Here is a 21,915-nt window from a genome sequence, read left to right as displayed (position 1 = left end):
CAGGTGAAGTGAATAACGCTGATCATCTGCTAACAAGGCCACATGTTTGGGAGGAATGTGTCACATCCAGTAGCCGCAGACCAGTCAGAGTGCCCATGATGACCCCTGTCCACCATCGAAAGTGCCAACAATGGGCATGCTTCGTCGGAACTGGACCTTGGAGCAGTGGAAGAAGGTCATGTGGTCCGATGAGACTCGTTTTCTTTTTCATCACATGGACATCCGTGTACGTGTGCCATTAACCTGGGGAAGTGATAGCACCAGGATGCACTGTGTGAAGATGGCAGGGAGTGTGATGCTCTGGGCAATTTTTTTGCTTGGAAACCCTTGGTCCGGCCATTCATGTGGATGTCAATTTGACACATCTAAATATCGTTGCAGACCAGGTATACCCTTTCATGGCAATGGTATTCCCTGATGGCAGTGGCCTCTTTCAGCAGGATAATGCACCCTGCCACACTACACACATAATTTGGGAATGGTTTGAGAAACATGATGAAGAGTTCAAGGTTTTGCCCTGGCCTCCAAATTCCCCAGATCTCAATCCGATTGGGCATCTGTGAGATGTGCTGGACCAACAAGTCCTATCCACAGAGGCTTCCCCTCGCAACTTACAGGACTTGAAGGATCTGCTGCTAAAGTCTTGGTGCCAGGTACCACAGGACACCTGCAGGGGTCTTGTAAAGTCCATGCATCGGCGAGTTAAAATAATGCATTATTTGTGCTATTTACAAGTATTTATATTGGTTTGTAGAACAGTAGCTTAAACGGTAATGTCTCTTTAATAATACCGTCAGTTCTGCGAGAGTCACAGAAGTTTTTGGTTGAGCGCACATTAATGAGTGCTCATTTTGTTGTTTTTATCAACAAATTACATAGAGGATATACATAGAGGAAGAACATAGGGGATATTAAAAGAGACATTATTCAATGACAAATAGGTTGCACGTTCTAGTCTTTGGCCACTGTACTACTCAATCGCTGGTGAATCTTAACCTTTACCTAATCACAGACATTTTTAGTCGCATAGCACAAAATTTGTGTATGTGCATCAATATGTGGTGGTGGTGTAGTGGTCTAAGCACATAACTGGTAATCTGATAATCAGAAGGATGCTGGTTCAAGCCCCACAGCCATCACCATTGTGTCCTTGAGCAAGGCACTTAACTCCAGATTGCTCCAGGGGGATTGTCCCTGTAATAAGTGCACTGTAAGTCGCTTTGGATAAAAGCGTCTGCCAAATGCATAAATGTAAATGTAAATGTAAATGCAATATCGAGATTGTTCAAATAAAGATTGCGATGCATCAGAAAATCTATATCACAGCCCTATAAGGCAGATTATAAGTAACTAACAGCCCCCTGCGTCCCCATTCACTTCCATTGTGAGAGAGCAGGGTGAATATTGTTCAAAAGTTCTCCTCCGGTGTTCCATGGAATAAAGTCATTCATAACAGGTTTGGAATAAATTATGGCAGTATTTTATTTTTTGGCTGAACTAACCCTTTAACAGTGCATAGGCAGAGTATCTCCCTCAATACAGTAACATCACTAGCTGAGCCAGAGTTTAGCATTGTACAGACTTGCGTGTGCGCCGCGTGTTTGTGTGTGTATTTTTGTTGCTTCTTTGATCTGCTTAAATCCTTTTCCTAAATTAATTCTCTGGATTACAGATGTATTCAGCCATCTGTGCATGTAGTCAGGCTAAATCTGCTGTACCCCAACAGAGCATGCATAGAGAGATCTCCTCAGATCCTGCATGATTTCATTGAACCTCAGTTGCTTATAAATATTATTACACACTCCAGTACTCTTCTGTTTAATTTAATTAAATTCTATTCATATTAAATTCTTTTGCTTGGTGAAATGAAGGCTATGGCTTTGATCAGAATATCATAGTATGCTTACTACTACTGCAGTATTTAGTAGATATACTTTGCGCAGTATGCACATGCATAGACTACCTGGATGACATTTGACAAAATGAGTAGTACTGTTTACTGCGTGGAATAGTATTTTTTTCTTTCTTGACACATTATATGATCAGATTGCTGAATGTCAATTATGTTTTACATTGAATTGGATGCAAAATACCAGATTGGATTGTTTCAAAATGCCAATTAACCATTCGACTTCAAAGATGATAACTGGACACCACTCACTGAATTAAACATGCCATGTGATAAATAATGTATACTGTTAAACATACCATTTTTATTACATTTTCAGGCAGTATACAGTATACTGTGCAGTAAGTAGCAAGCAAGCATTACATTCCAAACATAGTCTTTTTTGTGCTGCAGAAGACAACATGGGTTAGGTTTGTGACTCAAACAGGGAGGAGTGAGAAAGGGGAGTGAGCGATGTAAGCACTGTTTAGTCCATTAGCATCTGTTGTGCTGTAGGTGCTCAGACAGGCTTTGCGTGGACGCATCCTACCAAGGCAACTCACACACACACACACTCGTGCACAGGCAGAGCAGCTGTGTGTGTTTTAGGAGCTGTCCATCAGCATCACAACATAATTGAACTCCCACATGGAGAAGTAGAGACAGAGAAGGAAAAAGTCACTCAGCAACCATTCATCCTCACTCTAGACTCCTGCACGACTCTGTGGAAAGAGTCTGTAAGTATAATGATTCACTTACAGGTTATTTTAATGCTAATTTGTTGAAAGTGGTGTTAGTTTTGCTTGGTAATGGTGTTAAATTGCTCAATGAAAGGAGAATTAAAATGTTGTTGTTGTGGTGGTGCTTTTGAATGGTTTGTTTAGGGTGCATTTTTTGTATTATAATGTATTGGTTGTATTTTTTATGAGGAAATGTTATATTGTTTTTAACTGGAGCTACCTGACTCTTTTTAACCTTTTCTACAAAGTTTACTGTTGCTCTTGCTAATTTAAGCTCATATGTCAGGATCTGTCTATCCACACTCTGTTTTGTGCTCGTCAGGCTATAATGTGCATGTAAGGCTTGTATCCTAACATGAATGTCTTATTTGCATGCTCTAAGGTCAAACATAGGGAATAAGCAGGAGCACGATGTGGGTTCTGCATAATTCAGGAACATTTTCACTGTTTCTGTCTAGTGAGAGCAAAACATCCTCATGCAGATTGAGTCCTGGGAATGGATTTCTAAAACATGTCAGACTATATCTGTCCTCTCAACCACTTTACGGCTGGCACAGCTGTGCATATGTTGATACATCTGTCTACTCTTTAATGTGCGCTTGTGTGTATTCTCCTTATTATTTAGACCAGCGCTACTCAACACCATCTTTTGCGGCCCACGTTGCTTCTGCCTCTTTCCTTTTCAAGTTTCTGAATGACACTTAATAGTTTTCCTCTATTTGACACAGAATTGATGATGAAAATGAAAATCTTCTAACCTTAACCACTAATAGTTCTAAACATAAATAACTCATATTGGCACTATATTCATTCATTTTCTTTTATAGCATAATTTCATGTACAGCTGTTTTGAAACAATGCCTGTTGTGAAAAGAGCTATACAAAAAAAACTTCTCTCTCCACTTGAAAAAAAAAACAGGTGAACATCTTCCTCCATTGTCATCTGCAAATTTAACAAAGAAATGAAAAAGACAATGTAAGTTACATGGACATTAGATTAAACAATTAGATGAACAGTTAAATAAATAATATTCTGCTGTATAAAGGCCTTTAAATATCATGAAGTGTGCATGCGGCCGAGTCTTGTGTTGTTATGTGCAACAGCAAAAATAAAAAAGATTCCTTTTCAGTACATATAAATCTTCTTAAAAATATAAATTAAAATGAGAAGCATACATGCATTTGATTTTAAGACTTGTTTTATTCATTTTGTCATCTGGGCGTCTAGTCATTAGTGGCCAATAAGCAACAAAAACAGCAAAAAAGTTACAACAATCATGTTCTTTTTAATTATATGAGTAAAATATTTTTCTAATCAATACCATATTTATTTAATCTCACATCTAGAAGCAATTATTTATTGTGGAAAATTGACAAATGAATGTCAGTCAGCGAGTTACTCCACCGAAACGACCATTAATTTTTTAATTCATCAGCGATCATCCTCCCTATACCCTATTAACTCAGCTCTTGATCTGGGCACTCTGAAGGTTGAATGACATTACTATATGAATGTACTCTTCGTTAGCAGTCTTGTGCCCCTTCGTGGGAAAAAAATAAAATTATATATATAATTTTAGACTACCAAACATTTATTTTGCTAGTAGATAAAATTTGAATAGAAGAACAGGGTGCTCTGCAAGAGATGGCATTGCCCCCACAAACCCCCACTGAACATCTGACATTGAGTCAGTCTGGGATTACATGAAGAGATAAATAGAGCCTAAATAGATAGAAGAACTGTGGTGAATTCTCCAAGAAGCTTGGAACATCCTATCTGACAACAACCAAGAAAAACTGTGTCCAGGTGTACCTAGGAGAATTGGGGCTGTTTTAAAGGCACCAAATATTGATTTTGCTTTTTTATGTTTACTGGACATTGTATGACATAAATGAAAACTATTTATGGCATTAGTTTTGAAGACATCCTCACTTTGTAACATTTTTCACAAGTGCCTAAAACTTTGTGTGTGTGTGTGTGTGTGTGTGTGTGTGTGTGTGTGTGTGTGTGTGTACTGTAGCATTCCAATACAGTTACAATTTAAATCACATTCAGAAAGTATTTTGATTACTGGAAAGATTACTTTGCATTTTATTGTCATTTGTTTAATTTAATATTTAGTCCTTTCAGATGGAAAACATTTATACATATAAATTATGCGATCCAAAGTGCATTTGAACAGCAGTGAAACACTTTCTTATGAAGTGTTACATTCACACGAGCAGAGAATTAAGTTTGAAGTTTGAAGAAGAAATAGAAATAAACCTTGTGTAAATTGTCGGCTTTATGCTAAGCTGAAATGCTATTTCTAGCCATTTTACATGCACGTTACCAGACACGATCATATTTCTTTATCAAGAAAATTCTCGTTGGATCATAATTTCTTTTTTCTAGTAAGACTTTTGATATTAGGGTAAAAATTATATTCTTGATAATAATTTTTTTATTGTTTTCCTGTAAAAAATATCTAAGAATCCTTAAAACAAGATATATAGGTTTTCAGAGAATGTATTTTTAACACATGTAACATGTCTTACTGTACTGGCAGAGATTTATAGTCAAAACAAGTGAAAAAAATCAACCAGTGATGAAGTAATCCAAAGTATTAAGAATTTGTTATTGAATAATCTTGTAATACGTTACAAATGACATTTTACAGCATGTATTCGGTAATCTGTAGTGCAATACATTTCCTAAGTAATCATCCCAACCCTGTATATATATATATATATATATATATATATATATATATATATATATATATATATATATATATGTAAAATATTATTTAATTTTGAACGACCATTCGAGTTGCAATTTCTTCTCACAGTGCCCTTCAAGGGTGCAAACAAGCTATTTGGAAGACACCCGAATAAAGCGTGTGGAAACCAAATGCCCAGCGCATGCATGTATTAGATGCAGATTATATGCTTTCCACATCTGTTCATTTTAATGTGTTCAATTCCCATATTCTGTGATACTTTTACTTTACACATGGCTGTACTGCACTAATGTCAGTCTTTGTTGTCCATCAACCTCTCTTAAAAAATAATCAAATATTATGAAAAATAATAACAAATGTGAACGAAATATAAAACCTAAAAATAACGATTAGAGAACATTCTGTAAAAAAAACACCCTGCAATATTCTGGGAACGTTAGTTTATGATTACAAAATAAAGCCTAAAAATAACCATTAGAGAACTTTCTTTATAAGTTAATTTTAAGTTATCCCACAAAAACCACCCTGCAACATTCTGGGAATGTTTATGGTTATAAAATCAAGAACCTATATAGAAAATTCCCAAACAAATAACCAATACAGGAACCATACGCTTACATTATGGGAACGTTTTGTGTTTGCTGAAGCGTTGACGCCTCGACTCAACTCATGTGAAATGCACTTTACAATGACGAAAGGACATTATTGAAACTAAAAAATATTACTATTAGGCTATTATTGTGGTCTTTTCTGATAAGTCATGCTCACCATTTTTAATACTGTAGGAAAAGGATACAGTAGATCTGCTTTGTTTTTATAATGCTTAAACATTCTACTGAAGTCAGTAGATTTGACATGCAAACTTTAATAAAGGAGAAGGTAAAGATGTAATTGATATTTTATTAATATTATTAGACTATTATTGATGACTTTTTGGATGAAAAGTCATGCTCGGCATTTCACCAAATGAATGGAAATTATAGATCTGCTTTGTTCTTATAGTGCTTAAATACTATAAAGTCTCTTGGCAGATTTCAGTCATGAATATTTCAAAGCGATTTAATGACTCGCTCATGCCATATAAGGTGCTCATTTGTTGCCACCTAGTGGCATCTCCAGAAGTGGTCACTAAACTAGTCAATTAATTAAACTGTACAAATTTGTAAAACAGAAGCAAGCCACACCAAAATACCCTTTATTTTTGCAGCTAATTGATAATTTGCTATGCTCGAATCATTAAAATAGCTTAAGTTGGTGCTCTTAGCTTATTCTTTAAAAAAATAACCCTGGAAAACATATCTGTGGTTCAGTGATTGTCTCACCTTTTTTGCCTCTCATGAGTTTGCATCACTGTGAGTTATAAACTTTATACAATGATTACAGTTATTCACACTGGGATGGTAGTGTGGTGATTTGGCCTTAATACCTCGGGATGTGAATTAACTTTTACTAATTCAACGATTGGATTCATCTTATACCGCGGTATGTAGTATGTGGAAAACAAGGAATCTAGTTGTAAAAATGGCATTAGCAATAAAACGCAGAATATAACATATTTAGACAACAATTAATGTTTGAATGATCAATTAATCAAACATTTTTATATTTCCTAGTGTGACAATTAAACAATAAAAAATCACTGGTTTAATTGACTAAATAAATAATCTGCAAGTGATGCATGCGTAAAATGAATGTGTAGAGCCGGCCACTCATACACTGAAAACACCTCATCATGATCATCACGTGCACTCTTGTGTATGTGAGAAGACTGAGACAGAGAGCACTCTGAAGTGCGCAGTACATACAGACTATGTATTTATTACATTGAATCACAGCTTTACGGGGATTAATAATCACACTGCCATACAGCAAACTGCTTATCTGGAGGTGAGAAACTAACTTCAAAAACAAACAGAAATGTCCTAAAAAAAGCTTGATTTAAATGGATGCATGTGTTTTTGCTTAAATATTACACTTGTTGGGCACAAAAAAATGTCCTGGAAATATCCTGGATTTTGCCTTGAAAAGTGGGAACCCTGCAGGGCTGGACTGGTAATCTGGCATACCGGTCATTTTCCCGGGGGGGGGGCGACGCACTTGTGGGCCGATCGGTGTGTAATGGCCATCGTGAGAACCGAGCGGGCCAATGGTTCAACTGCAAAACATGCCGAATGAGCCGCGATAAGCAGCAATGAGCCGCCACGTTATGCAGAATGGACCACAAAACGGCACCACATTATGAAGAAAAGGACAGCGAAGGCTGATTAGTATGATCTTAAACTTCAGACGAAGTTCTGACACTGTCCAAAATTTTGGGTAGTAGTCCTGCAGTGTGACTATTCCTACAATGCCCGACTAATAAATAGCCAATAGAAATACAGCATCTGATGATTCAGTCAACGTGCTAACTACAGTCAACAACAGTGGAATGGACAGAGCACAACTTAGAGTCTGTGTGCGTGCAAGTGAGTGAGAGAGAGAGAACTAGAGAGAGAACCGTTCAAAAGCTAAAAATGTCTATAATAGTTTGTCTATGTGATATGCCAACACAAATATGGTATCGTCTAGTGTTATCTTCAGATTATGATCATACCATCAAATTTACCTCGAGTTCAAGTGTTGAATGGGCATTCCATGGCATCATTTTACCCAGCCATGACTCAAGACTCATACTCAAGACGTCTTTTTCTCTTTTTTTTTTTTAGCTGCTACAGATTGTGTGGCACAATTTTAATAGAGACAACTATTTCCCTTTCAACGCTGTACATTTTTGAATTAATTCCTAAAATATGTATATCATACAGTCTGACATTGGCATCTTTACTGGGGTCATATCATACAGTCTGACATGTAGCAAAAAATTTTCAAAAAGTGGACCTTTTTGCAGTTTTTCCCCTCATTTTGTATTTAATTATGAGGGTCAAATACTTCATTTTGGTGACTTTTTATGCACTAATTTGTGCTGGATTAGTTTGTCTGCTGGTATTTTAACGAGCATGCTTTTTGATGCATTGAAAATATTTACTACAATGTTGTCAAATTGCTTACCAAGTATAACAACCGTACCCTGTTTGGCAATCTTTTTGAATGTTCAATATTCTGCGACAATGACGCTGCTGCCAGCTTTCTCTTCCGTCTCTTCTGCTCTTTTTGCCCCATACTCACTATCCAGCTGGATGACATTGGACATTCAGTTTCGCAGATGCAAGGGACCGTCTAAAAACTCCACTCACTACGCTAAAACATATGCTGATGTTAAGATGTCCACTTATTCATTCAATTAACATGCAATTTATACATGAAAAAAAAAAAAATTTTAAATACATACTTCCCAGAAGACAGACAGACATACTACTGGTGAGATTATTACAACATGATCTATTATATAAGTACAATACATACTACAGTTTTTTTTTTTTTTTTTCATGGATAGCTTGCACGTGAATTGAATGAAGGAGTGGACATCTATATTTTAGCGTAGTAATGCAGTTTTCAGATGGTCACTTACATCTGCGAAATATTAATGAATACAAAAAAAACAAAACAGACTTAAATTAATTCGAACTACCCAAACCACCCCTGTCTACAGGCCTGAGCAATCGTTAAGGACAGAAATATTTTTACAGTGTGAAGCAGGGTTCACTTCACCACAAAACGCTCTCTCTGTCTTTCTTTCATAAAATCAAAGTCAATAAAGCTTTACAAACATTTAACATTTAAAAAATTGTAGACGCATGACTTAGAGTTCCAAAATAAATAGTAAAGAAAACATGCAATATAAAAAAAATTAGGTGGAAAATAAAACAATGGCACTAGGTAAAAAAAAAAAAAAAGAATAAAAACGGGATATGAAATATATATAAAAAATATTATTATAGTGAAGAATTTACCAATAAAATATGGTATATATTGTATACACAAAATAACGTCTCTCTCTGTTTCTCACTTTCTCTTTCTCCTTCCCCATCTCCATCAGTGCTCCAAATCCATCCTGAAGCTGTATGTGTTTGAGGGTCAATTTCCTTTTAAGTTGTTTATCTCTTCTCAGCAGGAGAGCATGTGTGATGTTCTCTGTGTTTCCAACAGAGTACAGTCGATTTGAAGCCAAAATCCATGATCTACGGGAACAGATGATGAACAGCAGCATTAGTTCAAGTTCCGGCTCTTTGCGGACTAGTCAGAAGAGGACCCTGTATGTCAGGTAAGCTCCCCTTATAACCACTATTAGTTATATTTGATCTCCCACATGCTTATAGCCTTAACCCTCAGAGCTCAGCGCAGGACTGTGGCACTTGACACAGCATGCAGTTTTATGTTGTTATATTTCTAAGGCAATGAGTATTTTTAGAATTCTTGTTGCTATACATTATTTAGAAACCCCTTGTGTAGAAAATGAGACTCTTTCTTTAGAAATACTGTTTTGTAACCTCTAAATACAATTTTGTGTATGTACATACTTTATATAAGTCTGAGACCACATTGAAAGTATTTTTATTCATATAAACCTTGAAATAAACAGAATGTTTTAGGACTTAAACAAAGAAAAGTTATGGTGTAAAGCAAATAACGTATATTTTATATTCATATATTCACTATGCACTATTTCTAGGGCACTAACCAAATGTAAACAAATTTGCACCATCCACCAAGTTAACTACTTTGTATGAAAAATCATCAGATTTCCTTGCTTCCATTAAAGATGCAGATTGTGAAACTTTTGCAGATCATGTTATCATAACATGGATCATCAGGTTTTGTCCAGACTTTTCTCAAATTGTTATGCCAAAATGTGTAATGAAATAATGTTAACATTTTACAATAAGGTTATATTTTTTAACATGAACTAACAATTAACAATAATTTTACAGCACTTATTAATCTTTGTTAATGCATGGTGACTTAATAAAGAAAAAGGAAGAAAAAAAAAAGGTATGCACATCCAATCAGAGTTGGGCACAGGTGCAAGACACAATGCAATCAACAACAACGATGACAAAAAGGTCTGTGCACTGATTTATAATAAATCAGTGTGTGAGGACACTTACCATTTTTTCTTTGTTAACTTCAACATATACTAATACATTTTTAAAGGTAAAGGATGTGTAAGTTAAGTAACATTAGTAAATGCATTAGTAATTGACATGAACTACAATGAACAAAGATATCTTTATACATAACATTACTAAAGATCAATAAATGCTGTAATTGCTAATGTATATTGTTTATTATTTGTTCATGATACCTAATGCATATACTGTATTAATGAACGAATTATTTTTAAATTATTTTAAAGTGTTACTGAAATGAATTGTGTAAAATTAAAAAAAAATGCAAAATGGAAGCATTTTCATTTGTGGTAACTAATTTTAACTAATACAACTTTTATTTTAAAAATGCATTAGTATATGTTGAAATGAACATCAACTAAGATTAATAAATTCAATAAAAGTATTGGCCATTGGTAGTTCATGTTAACTAATGTTGTTAACCACTGTTAACAATTGAAACCTTATTGAAAAGTGGTTCTGTATAATACCAGAGACATTATAGGATGATATATGTCACTCGTATACATTTAGATAAGAACTGAGCTGTATTTTATTTATTATAAAAGGGACTTTGATAATTCTGAACATTTCTACATATTTTACAATCTAGCTCTGAACACATTCATTCTATAAAGTGATCTTGTCATGGCCTTCATTTATATTTGACCAAGCTTCTCCCTGTTTTTATTTATTTATGTACATTGTTTTGTCTGCCACTGATTGTATTACAGGCAGTCCCTCCTATGAACATGTCATTCTCTGAAGTGTTTCTGTTGCTCTCAGAATATTCAGGCCAATGTTTTCACAGTACATTGAACCACATTATCTCAGTCAGTAACACACAGGGGAGACATGAAGGGCTCTTTATTGGTGTTTGCCATGTTTCAGAGCCATTGTCAATCTTTCTTCACCATGCTGTTTTCCAGTGGCCTCATTGCTCTGACTGTCTAGCATGTCGGTGAAGAGATGTCTAGAATTGTTTCATGAAACGCAGCTCACGTGTGGCCTTTGTTATTTAGCTCTCAGGTTATTTAATACAAGCGTGTTGTGTTTTAACAGAAATGGCTTTGACATTTTTAGGATTGCAAAGCCTCTGGGCTCTGGATTCTCAGTACGCACTGATGTTCAGGCTGATCTTGTTTTTCAGCTGTGTAAGCTACATTGAGCTCAACACATAATATTCTGCTAGCTGTAGTTCAACTTTTCTCTCAAATTATTAGGCTGGGGATATATACTTTATAATGGAAAACTCTATTAAATAAAAATACTAAATAGAATAAATTTTCACAAGTGGACACATTTTTATAAATATAAGTAAATTTGCTGGCCGTAATAAAATGTGATTTAAAGATTTGTAATCTAAAGTGTTTAAACTGAGTTGAAGGACATAGAGCAGAACATTTACCATGGTATGTGGATTAATGAATGACAAAGTAATGCCAGAGGCCTTGAGGGACTTCCATAAATATCCTTTCTGTAAAGTGCATGTTGGAGTTGGCAATTTGCTTAGGTTTGATGATTCATTTCAAACTTTTGCATTACTGGGTAAAGTCAAGAGTTTGTGGCTGTTTGTACTAAAACATTTGTGCTAAGATGTGCTATTGGGTTCTGTGTCGCCATAACTTGAGATAGATGTTTAAAATCATAGTGGTGCAAATAAGTGCAGTCATCTTTAGCTCATATTCCCCGCAGCAGGTCTGCAACCCCCTGCAATTTTGTGATACAGAGTCAAGGCTGACTACAACAGCACTATTATCTTTTCACTTTCCTGTTTCCTGGACTAAAAAAAATATATTTATATATATATATTACCGTATATACCCGAATATAAGACGACACTGAATATAAGACGACCCCCCCATTTTCCAGACTTATTTTGTGGAAAAAAATAGATTTTTGTGGAAAAAATCTGGTTTTCAACAGAAAATAATTTTATTTGAAAATTCTAGTGATAATTCATTGAATAAACATTTTAACACCATTCATTAAATATTTGGATTAATTTGTCACAAAATAAAGTGCACTGTCAATGAGTTCAGAAATAAATGAATGAATAACCTTTTCACAAAAATGCAATAATTACGTAGGCCTATGTATGCATGTAATTGTCGTACTGTGAAGATAAATAGAAAATAACATCTGCTTTTAATCAAACACATCTGACATTAAAGCCTTGAAACAAACCAAACTGTGGGGTTGCAATAAGAACAGCAGTGCAAATGGGCCTTTATGCTGCACATTAAACTAGGCCTATTCCTCACAGAGATCCCCTGCCTCGCTATGCTCACTCTCGCTGTCATCACTATCATGATGCTCCATGAGCCCCTCCCACAGAATGTCATCCTCGCTCCCATCAAGGGCATTTGATATGCAGCATTTCTTAAATCCATGAATGATGCTCTCCTGGCATATGGCATCCCATGCTTGGAGGATCCAAGTACAGAGCAGATGCACTGCTGGCTTCTTAATTTTTCCAGTAGGCGTCAGTGAGCGATCGCCTGACAGGAGCCACTCAGTGTACCTCTTGCGCAGATTATCCTTGAATGGCTTGTTGACGACTACATCCAGTACCTGTAGCTGGCTTGTCATCCCCTCCGGTATGATCACTAGATCACCGTTCATTTTCCGCAACTGAGTTTTGACGGGCTCCGTCAAGTGTCCGCGGAATGCACCCAAAACGAGCATATTTCTCTTCTTATAAAGCGCACCGCGGCGCCTGCCCCACACTACCTTAAGCCAGTCCACTACCAGGTCAGTGTCCATCCAGCCCTTTTCCTGGGCACGTACGATAATGCTAGCTGGCATCGTCTCCTTTGGCATAGTCTTGCGTTTCAAAATCACATATGGGGGGAGTTTGTATGAGGTGCCCCTAGGGACATTATTCAGAATTACCATGCACATACATGTACTTTTCCTCTCACATACACATATGAAACCAAATTCATTCACATACTATAGTGAAATGCTCACACACATACAAGTGAAATGCTTTTACAAACACAACTGAAACGCTCTCATACATACAACTGAAAATATTACGCTCACACACACACAACTGAAATGCTCTCACACACACAACTGAAATGCTCTCACACACGCAACTGAAATGCTCACACACACGCAACTGAAATGCTCTCACACACGCAACTGAAATGCTCTCACACACACAACTGAAACGCTCTCACACACACAACTGAAACGCGCTCACACACACAACTAAAATGCGCTCACACACACAACTGAAATGCTCTCACACACGCAACTGAAATGCTCTCACACACACAACTGAAATGCGCTCACACACACAACTGAAATGCTCTCACACACGCAACTGAAATGCTCTCACACACACAACTGAAATGCTCTCACACACACAACTGAAATGCTCTCACACACACAACTGAAATGCTCTCACACAACTGAAATGCTCTCACACACACAACTGAAACGCTCTCACACACACAACTGAAATGCGCTCACACACGCAACTGAAACGCGCTCTCACACACACAAGTGAAATGCTCTCATACATACAACTAAAATTACACTCTCACACACACAACTGAAAAGCATTTCAGTATGTTGTATGCAAGCATTTCAGTTGCGTGTGTGAGAGCATTTCAGTTGTGTGTGTGAGAGCATTTCAGTTGAAACAGAAGCACATTTCAGTTGAAACGGAAGGTGGTTAAAGTACCCACTCCACTCCAGTTGGTGGCAGTAGTGTATGGCGTTTAATTTTGGACAAAACAGCGCAAGCGCAAAAACACAGCGCGCAAGTGAATTTCAACAGTGTGAGCACCATGACACAGCTCGCACGTAAAATTTAAACCTGCAGAACTTGCAAATCACAAACTCGAGCACAAAAAATATGATTGTGCACACAAATTAACAAGTCCCACACATGCGCAAGTTTTTTCTGCACGCGTGCAGAACTGTACACACGCGCGAGTTCTTTTCTGCACACGCACGAGTTCTTTTCTATGGGAAGCCAAACAAAGCAAAAGTGGGACGAGACAGCGGGGGTTTACAGAGCTCGCGCTGCGCTGACATGTCATCTGCGCGGTTCAATGGTCCGAGCCGCGCGGCCAGTTCGTCAGCGCAGCGCGGACGTGTTTCCTAGCGACACCCAATGGGCAGCGCGGTGCGAACAATCCTCAACAGCGCTGCGCTGACCAATTTAAATAGCGCAGCGCAAACCATACATGCAAATAAATGTAGGCCCTACAATAAAGAAACCCCTCCTTCCTTACAAAAAATTGGTTCTCTGCTGAAGTTTAGCAGTTCTCTTACGAGAGGTTCTCTCGTATTGCGTAAGCTAGCTTACGCTACGGGAAAGATTAATCTTTTCTGAGATATTGAAGCCAAAAAATGATCCTTAATTTTTGTATCCATTGTCAACGCAGTGCGGCAGCTGCAGACCTTGAGCGGGCTAGCTAGCAAGCTCATAGGTTGCTCTGCGGCAACTGCTGCAGCCTATAGACGAGCTTGGGCGAACTCGCATCCAATGAGAGGCGTCCGTGCGCTCACTGCAACAAAGCCCGCCAAAATGGCCGTGACTAGAGTGCATATAAGCGTAGTTCGTAGGCTGGAACCCTGATTTTCATCTCTTCAGTGAAGCTCTTCGCATCTCTGAACTGGAAGCCGCTGCCGTTCGAGGGGCATCAAGCAAGCGTGGACAGCGCTCGAAGAAGCCGGCCGTCTTCGCCACCTTCAGCCGTCCTGCGAGCTACGCCATCCGGCAACGTATCCTTTTTAAAGCAAGCTAGTTCTTATGAACTTCCCAAAAGAGTACGAGCGTCTTTTTAAAGATGCCTCGCTCCACTTGCGCCTCATGCCGCGCCCCTCTCAGTACCGGAGACCGCCACGCCATCTGGCGCCTCTGCCTGGGACTGGGGCATGCAGAGCTCGCTCGCTGAAGGCGGATGCGATCTCTGCGAGGAGCTTCGATGTCGACCCTGCGGGCTCGACTCGAGCGCTCAGGACCGAGCCGCCGCCGCCTTCCATTCAGCCGCGCAGTAAAAAGTGCCGCTCTCAAAGGCTGCCGGAACCAGTGGTAGAAGCGATTGCCTCGCCGAGCCCCTCCTCGAGCATCGCCTTCACCCTCCCCACCCACCCGGACGCGCAGTTGCCGCCGAGCGGCTGCTCTGCTGCCATCTCGGACGAAGAAGCGGAGGATAAGGGCTGTTCCATCATGGCTTCGACAGCGAGGAGTGGTCAGGCTCACACGCCTCCTCCTCGCCCAGGAATCCAGCAGGACCCGTGCCGAGTCGGCGGGGAACTAACGCCTCCTCACACAGGCCGCCGACCGCCTCGGGCTCGAGTGGTCACCGCCCCTGAGCAGGCTCCCAACAGACTCCACGCCGCGACCTTTGCCCGCCCTCGCGAGATGGCGGTCTAAGCTGGTGCTCCCGCCTAAGGCCTGCAGAACTACTTCCGCCTGTGTTGGCCGCTCTATACCACCGCCGCCAAGCCGCATCTGCTCTGCATTCCATGGCCGTCTTACAGACAGAGGCTGTTTCAGATCTGACTAGCCGACTTGGGAGAAGCTGAACGCACTACGCGCCGCTTCTCTGTCCGGTCTCTTCGGTTCCGCGGTGAGTGGCATTGTTGACCGTTCCGAGCCCAAGCCATGAATCTCTTTCTGCCTCGTCGCTTAGCTCCTCTGCAGGCCGCCCACGTGACCAGCCTCCTGCACGAGCCTCTTCACAGCGCCCAGCTCAACAAGCCAGACTTCTCAGCGTCGACAGGGCGGCCGCCTCGATCAGCGCTCAGACAGCCGCCGCAGACCGCCGCCCCTGCGGGCCTCGGCCTAAGATTGTACTGAAACCTGAGCAACCGAAGTCCTCCTAGCGTTGTTGAGAAAACGACGGCTCAGTCCCGCCACGGCCGGACCACCGCCAAAGCTTCGCCCCTGTCAGTCCCCTTCTCTCAGGCTACTGCAGTGGTGGATTCAGCAGCCAACAAGCCGGTGATACTACCCGCTTGCATGCGACTCAAACGCCGCTTTCACGGCGACCCAAAGAAATCTTGTAAAGAGTAAACATGCCTTATGTGTAGAAAATGTGCCCACAATCCAGTGCTCACCCCTACACACAAGCATTACACATCCCGTGTCCCTATCAGAGCACACTCACATAAGCGGTTACGACCCGCTCGAGTGTTAGAGTTAATAAACGCCACCACGAGCCCGCGCGCTGCTCTCCTCTGCCCGCTCTGTCACACGGCCAGCTGTATGTAAGTCCCGTATGCCCCTGTCAGTCCCCTTCTCTTAGGTTACTGCAGTGGTGGATTCAGCAGCCAACAAGCCGGTGATATTACCCGCTTGCCTGCACTCAAACGCCGCTTCCACGGCTGACTCAAAATAAAGCCTTATGTGTAGAAAATGTGCCCACAATCCAGTGTTCACCCCTACACACAAGCATTACACGCCCCGTGTCCCTATCAGAGCACACTCACATAAAGCGGTTACGACCGCTCGAGTGTTAGGGTTAATAAACGCACCCACCTAATCCGCGGCGTGCTCATTCTCTGGCCGCTCTGTCACACGACCAGCCTTATGTGTAGAAAATGTGCCCACAATCTAGTGTTCACCTCTACACACAAGCATTACACGCCCGTGTCCCCATCAGAGCACACTCAAAAGCGGTTACTGAACCACTCGAAGTGTTAGAGTCAATAAATGCGCCACGAATACGCGCGCGCTCCATTCTCTGCCCGCTTCTGTCACACGGCCAGCAAACACTTCTCTGTATGTAAGTCCCGCGCTCGTGGCTATGCTTGCGCATCACTTAACAGACGTGACTCTTTCCCCATTCACCTCAATCGGAAGTCACTCACAGAACAGCCTCGTCCATGCTGTCTGCGAAGCAGTCCAGCATAAGCACAGTAAGCGGCCACACATTCTGTTCAGCTGCTGTGCGCGCAATCAGAGCGATTTGGCCATTCACCCTCTAACATTACGCTTCAAAGCGTGGGAAGATATTCCAGGGATATCCGAATGGGTGTTAAGCACAATAAAACAGGGCTATTTGCTACAGTTCGATCGCCGCCCTCCTTGCTTCAGAGCTGCTCGAAACTACTTTGAACACGGAAGCAGCGTGCATGCTTCGCTCAGAAATAGCAAACCTTCTGTGCAAAAGGGCCATAGAGAGAGTGCCGCCTCCCTGAGCTGAAGTCGGGTTTTACAGCCGTTATTTTCTTGTCCCCAAGAAAGACAGCGGCCTCAGACCAATATTAGATCTCAGGGATTTGAACAAAGCGTTTGCAAAATGACCGCTCAAAATGCTTACAACCAGCAAACTCCTCAGCGCATGTGCCTAGGGGACTGGTTTATTTCTCTCGATCTGAAAAATGCATACTTTCAGATTCAGATAAATCCCGTCACAGGCCATTCTTGAGATTCGCCGACGGCCAGGTTTATCAATACACCGCCCTTCCGCTCGGCCTGTCCTTAGCACCCGTACTTTCACGAATTGCATGGACGCGGCGCCGCACTCCTCGCGGAGTCAGGGTTTGCGAATTCTGAACTATTTGGACGATTGGCTGATTTTGGCACAATCACATACGGAGCTTCTGTCTCACAGGACAGTTCTCCTCAGTCATCTGAACAGTTTGGGCCTTGCAGTCAATTGGACCAAGAGCTCACTACAGCCCAGTCAGGCAATTTCCTTCCTTGGAATAGAACTAGACTCAGTGGCAATGACGGCTCGCTTATCTACACAGCTGCCAGCGTGTGCAGCTGACTAGCCACGCCATTTCAGATGAACAGCCTCACATCTCTGAAGAAATTTCAGAGAGTGCTAGGCTTCATGGCCTCAGCCGCAGCAGTACTTCAGCTGGGTTTACTGCACATGCTCGCTTCAGCATTGGCTAAACACCGCTGCCTCGCCGGGCTTGGGCCACAGGCCGCCAGCCCATCAAGGTGACTCAGACCTGTATTTCAGCTCTGCAGCCCTGGACAGTGGCCGAATGGTATCAGCGGGAGTGACAATGGGAGCTGTATCTCGCCGAAAGTCATCTCGACAGACGCCGGCCCAACACGGGTTGGGCGCGGTCCGCGAGGGCTCTCCGGTTTTCGGCCTATGGTCAGTTCAGGAAAAGCTCCTTCACATAAATTGTCTGGAAATGATAGCGGTCGAGTACGCCGCGGCGCTTTCTCCCGGTCATTCAGGGTCACCACGCCCTGGTCCGTTCGGACAACAGATCTGTGGTATCCTACCTAAACCGCCAGGGCGGTGTCAGATCCAGGAACCTCTTCCATCTGACTAAACGCATACTGAGTTGGTCCCAGTGCCACCTGCGCCGCTGAGGGCGACGCACATGCCAGGCCACCTGAACGACGGCCCGACAGACTGTCCAGAGACAATATTCCCCAGGGAATGGTCCCTGCACGCCAAACAGTCCAGACGCTATGCCACCTATTCGGCAGAGCAGAGATAGACCTCTTTGCGCCCAAAGAGAACTCTCACTGCCAAATATTTTTCTCGAAGCGAGGACGCGCTGGCCCAGGACTGGCCCAGACGCCCGCATTACGCCTTCCCTCCCGCCTCGCTATTGCCACAGGTAATGCAGAGGATCAGGGAAACGCGCCACTCGGTGCTCCTCATAGCCCCGCTGGGAGAATCAGACATGGTTCCCGGAGCTTACGCAGCTGTCACTGACAGCGCGTGGCCCATCCCAGTGAGAGCAGATTTCCTCTCAAGCTCGCGGCACAATGTGGCATCCCCACCCAGAGCGCTGGCGCTGCATGCGTGGGTGATCAACGACTACCCGTCGCTCTGCCAGAAGGAGTAATAAACACCATCATACACGCTAGAGCCCCTTCCACGAGAAGACTCTATGCGCCAAAATGGTCTGTGTTCTCAAAATGGTGCACCGACCGAGACCTGGACCCGCTGGACATGTGGGGTGTCGTGATTTCTACAAGAGCTGCTGGATAAGGGCAGATCCCCATCCACGCCAAAGTGTATGTGGCGGCCGCTGCGGCGTTCGCTGAACCCCTGCACGGCCAGTCATGGGGTAAAACGAGCTTGTCATCCGCTTCCTCAGGGGAGCTAGAAGGATGAACCCCCGCGCTCCCATCGGTTCCTATCTGGGATCTTTCTATAGTTCTCGAAACTATGAAAGCCCCCCTTTCGAACCACTTCAATCCGTGGATTTGAAATACCTTTCACTCAAAACCGCTTTTCTGACTGCCCTGTCATCAGTCAAACGTGTGGAGACCTTCACGCTGTCTGTCACGCCATGCGTGTCTTGAGTTTGGACCAAGTGACTCCAAGGTCATTTTAAAGCCTAGACACGGCTATGTTCCCAAGGTGATCGGTACTCCTTTCAGAGCACAGGTCATTTCCCTATCGGCGCTGCCAGCACTGGAGATTGTATACTGCACGCTCCGCCGCTTTCAGACGCTCTGAGCAGCTTTTCGCTTCGCTCGAGGGCGCACCAAAGGTCTCGCCGCTCGAAACAGACACTATCTAGATGGATAGTGGACGCTATTGCTGCTGCATACGCGTCAAAGACCTGCCATGCCCGCTGGGCATTAGGGCTCACTCCACTAGAGGCATGGCATCCTCGTGGGCATGGTCCAGCTGGATTTCCATTCACGACATATGTGTGGCAGCGGATGGACTTCCCTCCACCTTTGTCAGATTTTACAATATGGAAGTGCCCGCTCTGCAGGCAAAACTACTAGCGGTTTAATACGCTACAGCTCCCCTGGTGAGCTGCACTGTTGGGACACATTCCACACAGACCGCACCGCCGCTCTGTCGCTCCCTTCCCACTATGTGCTTATGTATTACACAATCAATGACCCGCATTCTTGCCGGCCAAATATTATTTCCCCACTCATAAGGGCTCCCCGGTCCCCCTTAATTCCCTGGGGCTCATACAGTGGATGCTTGAGCGCGACGGCGCTGACAATGGGTTCCCGTGAGCGTAAGCTAGCTTACTGCAATACGAGAGAACCTCTCAGAAGAGAACGTATCGGTTACCTAACGTAACCTCGGTTCTCTCTAGATGAGGGAACGAGTATTGCGTAGCCAGCCGTGCTCGCGCCACTGGCTGACTTTTCGCTTCAGTCAATGAAAACCAGGGTTCCAGCCTACTGAACTACGCTTATATGCACTCTAGTCACGCCCATTTTGGGGGCTTTGTTGCAGTGAGCGCCGGACGCCTCTCATCGGATGCGAGTTCGCCCAAGCTCGTCTATAGGCTGCAGCAGTTGCCGCAGAGCAACCTATGAGCTCGCTAGCTAGCCCGCTCAAGGTCTGCAGCTGCCGCGACTGCGCTGATAATGGATACAAAAATTAAGGATAATTTTTTGGCTTCAATATCTCAGAAAAGATGAATCTTTCCCGTAGCGTAAGCTAGCTTACGCAATACTCGTTCCCTCATCTAGAGAGAACCGAGGTTACGTTAGGTAACCGATACGTTTTTCCCTACAGAAGACAAAGAAGAAGAAAGACAAGATGAAATGCATACATTTCTTATGTTTATTATCTTTAATAGTGTTAGTAAAGAGTAGTGTTGTGATATATATATCTGTATAATGTTTTAGAATGACCTTAGCAGAAGGTTGGCGTGCTCCTCAAGACTACTACGATATTGAAAGTCATTGAAGTTTCTGCTTTGTACAGCTCTTTCCGTAGCCTCTATACATATGTGCAGTTCTTCAAAGTAGGGTATCGACGCACAACACTACTCTTTACTAACACTATTAAAGATAATAAACATAAGAAATGTATGCATTTTCATGTTGTCTTTCTTCTTCTTTGTCTTCTGTAGGGAAAAACTGCTAAATTTCAGCAGAGAACCAATTTTTTGTAAGGAAGGAGGGGTTTCTTTATTGTACATTAATTTGCATGTATGGTTTGCGCTGCGCTGTTTAAATTGGTCAGCGCAGCGCTGTTGAGGATTGTTCGCGCCGCTGCCCATTGGGTGTCGCTAGGAAACACGTCCGCGCTGGCGCTGATCTAACTGGCCGCTGCTCGGACCATTGAACCGCCGCAGATGACATGTCAGCGCGGCGCGAGCTCTGTAAACCCCCGCTGTCTCGTCCCACTTTTGCTTTGTTTGGCTTCCCATAGAAAAGAACTCGTGCGTGTGCAGAAAAGAACTCGCGCGTGTGTGCAGAAAATAACTCGCGCGTGTGTACAGTTCTGCGCGCGTGCAGAAAAAACTTGCGCGTGTGTGGGACTTGTTAATTTGTGTGCACAATCATATTTTTTGTGCTCGAGTTTGTGATTTGCAAGTTCTGCAGGTTTAAATTTTACGTGCGAGCTGTGTCATGGTGCTCACACTGTTGAAATTCACTTGCGCGCTGTGTTTTTGCGCTTGCGCTGTTTTGTCCAAAATTAAACGCCATACACTACTGCCACCAACTGGAGTGGAGTGGGTACTTTAGCCACCTTCCGCTTCAACTGAAATGTAGCTTCGTTTCAACTGAAATGCTCTCACACACACAACTGAAATGCTCTCACACACACAACTGAAATGCTTGCATACAACATACTGAA

At 42.3% G+C, this 21,915-nt stretch overlaps 1 protein-coding gene across 19 annotated transcripts in view; it reads left to right on the top strand.

Annotated features, from left to right (window-relative positions):
• Nucleotides 1-21,915, top strand: part of LOC127646859 (disks large homolog 1-like) — a 258,238-nt gene that overhangs the window by 199,491 nt on the left and 36,832 nt on the right. For 18 of the 19 annotated variants that reach the window (XM_052130773.1, XM_052130775.1, XM_052130789.1 and 15 more), the window contains one exon: nt 9,438-9,552. In XM_052130773.1, the coding sequence (XP_051986733.1) occupies nt 9,438-9,552 (115 nt within the window). Of the gene's footprint in view, nt 1-2,399; nt 2,626-9,437; nt 9,553-21,915 lie in introns of those variants that run through there. The other variant, XM_052130788.1, reaches the window with a different exon arrangement.

Source organism: Xyrauchen texanus, chromosome 7 (assembly GCF_025860055.1).
Source record: "Xyrauchen texanus isolate HMW12.3.18 chromosome 7, RBS_HiC_50CHRs, whole genome shotgun sequence".
Classification (NCBI taxonomy): domain Eukaryota; kingdom Metazoa; phylum Chordata; class Actinopteri; order Cypriniformes; family Catostomidae; genus Xyrauchen; species Xyrauchen texanus.
Note: the sequence above shows the minus strand (reverse complement) of the source record. Positions and strands in the feature narration are given on the sequence as shown.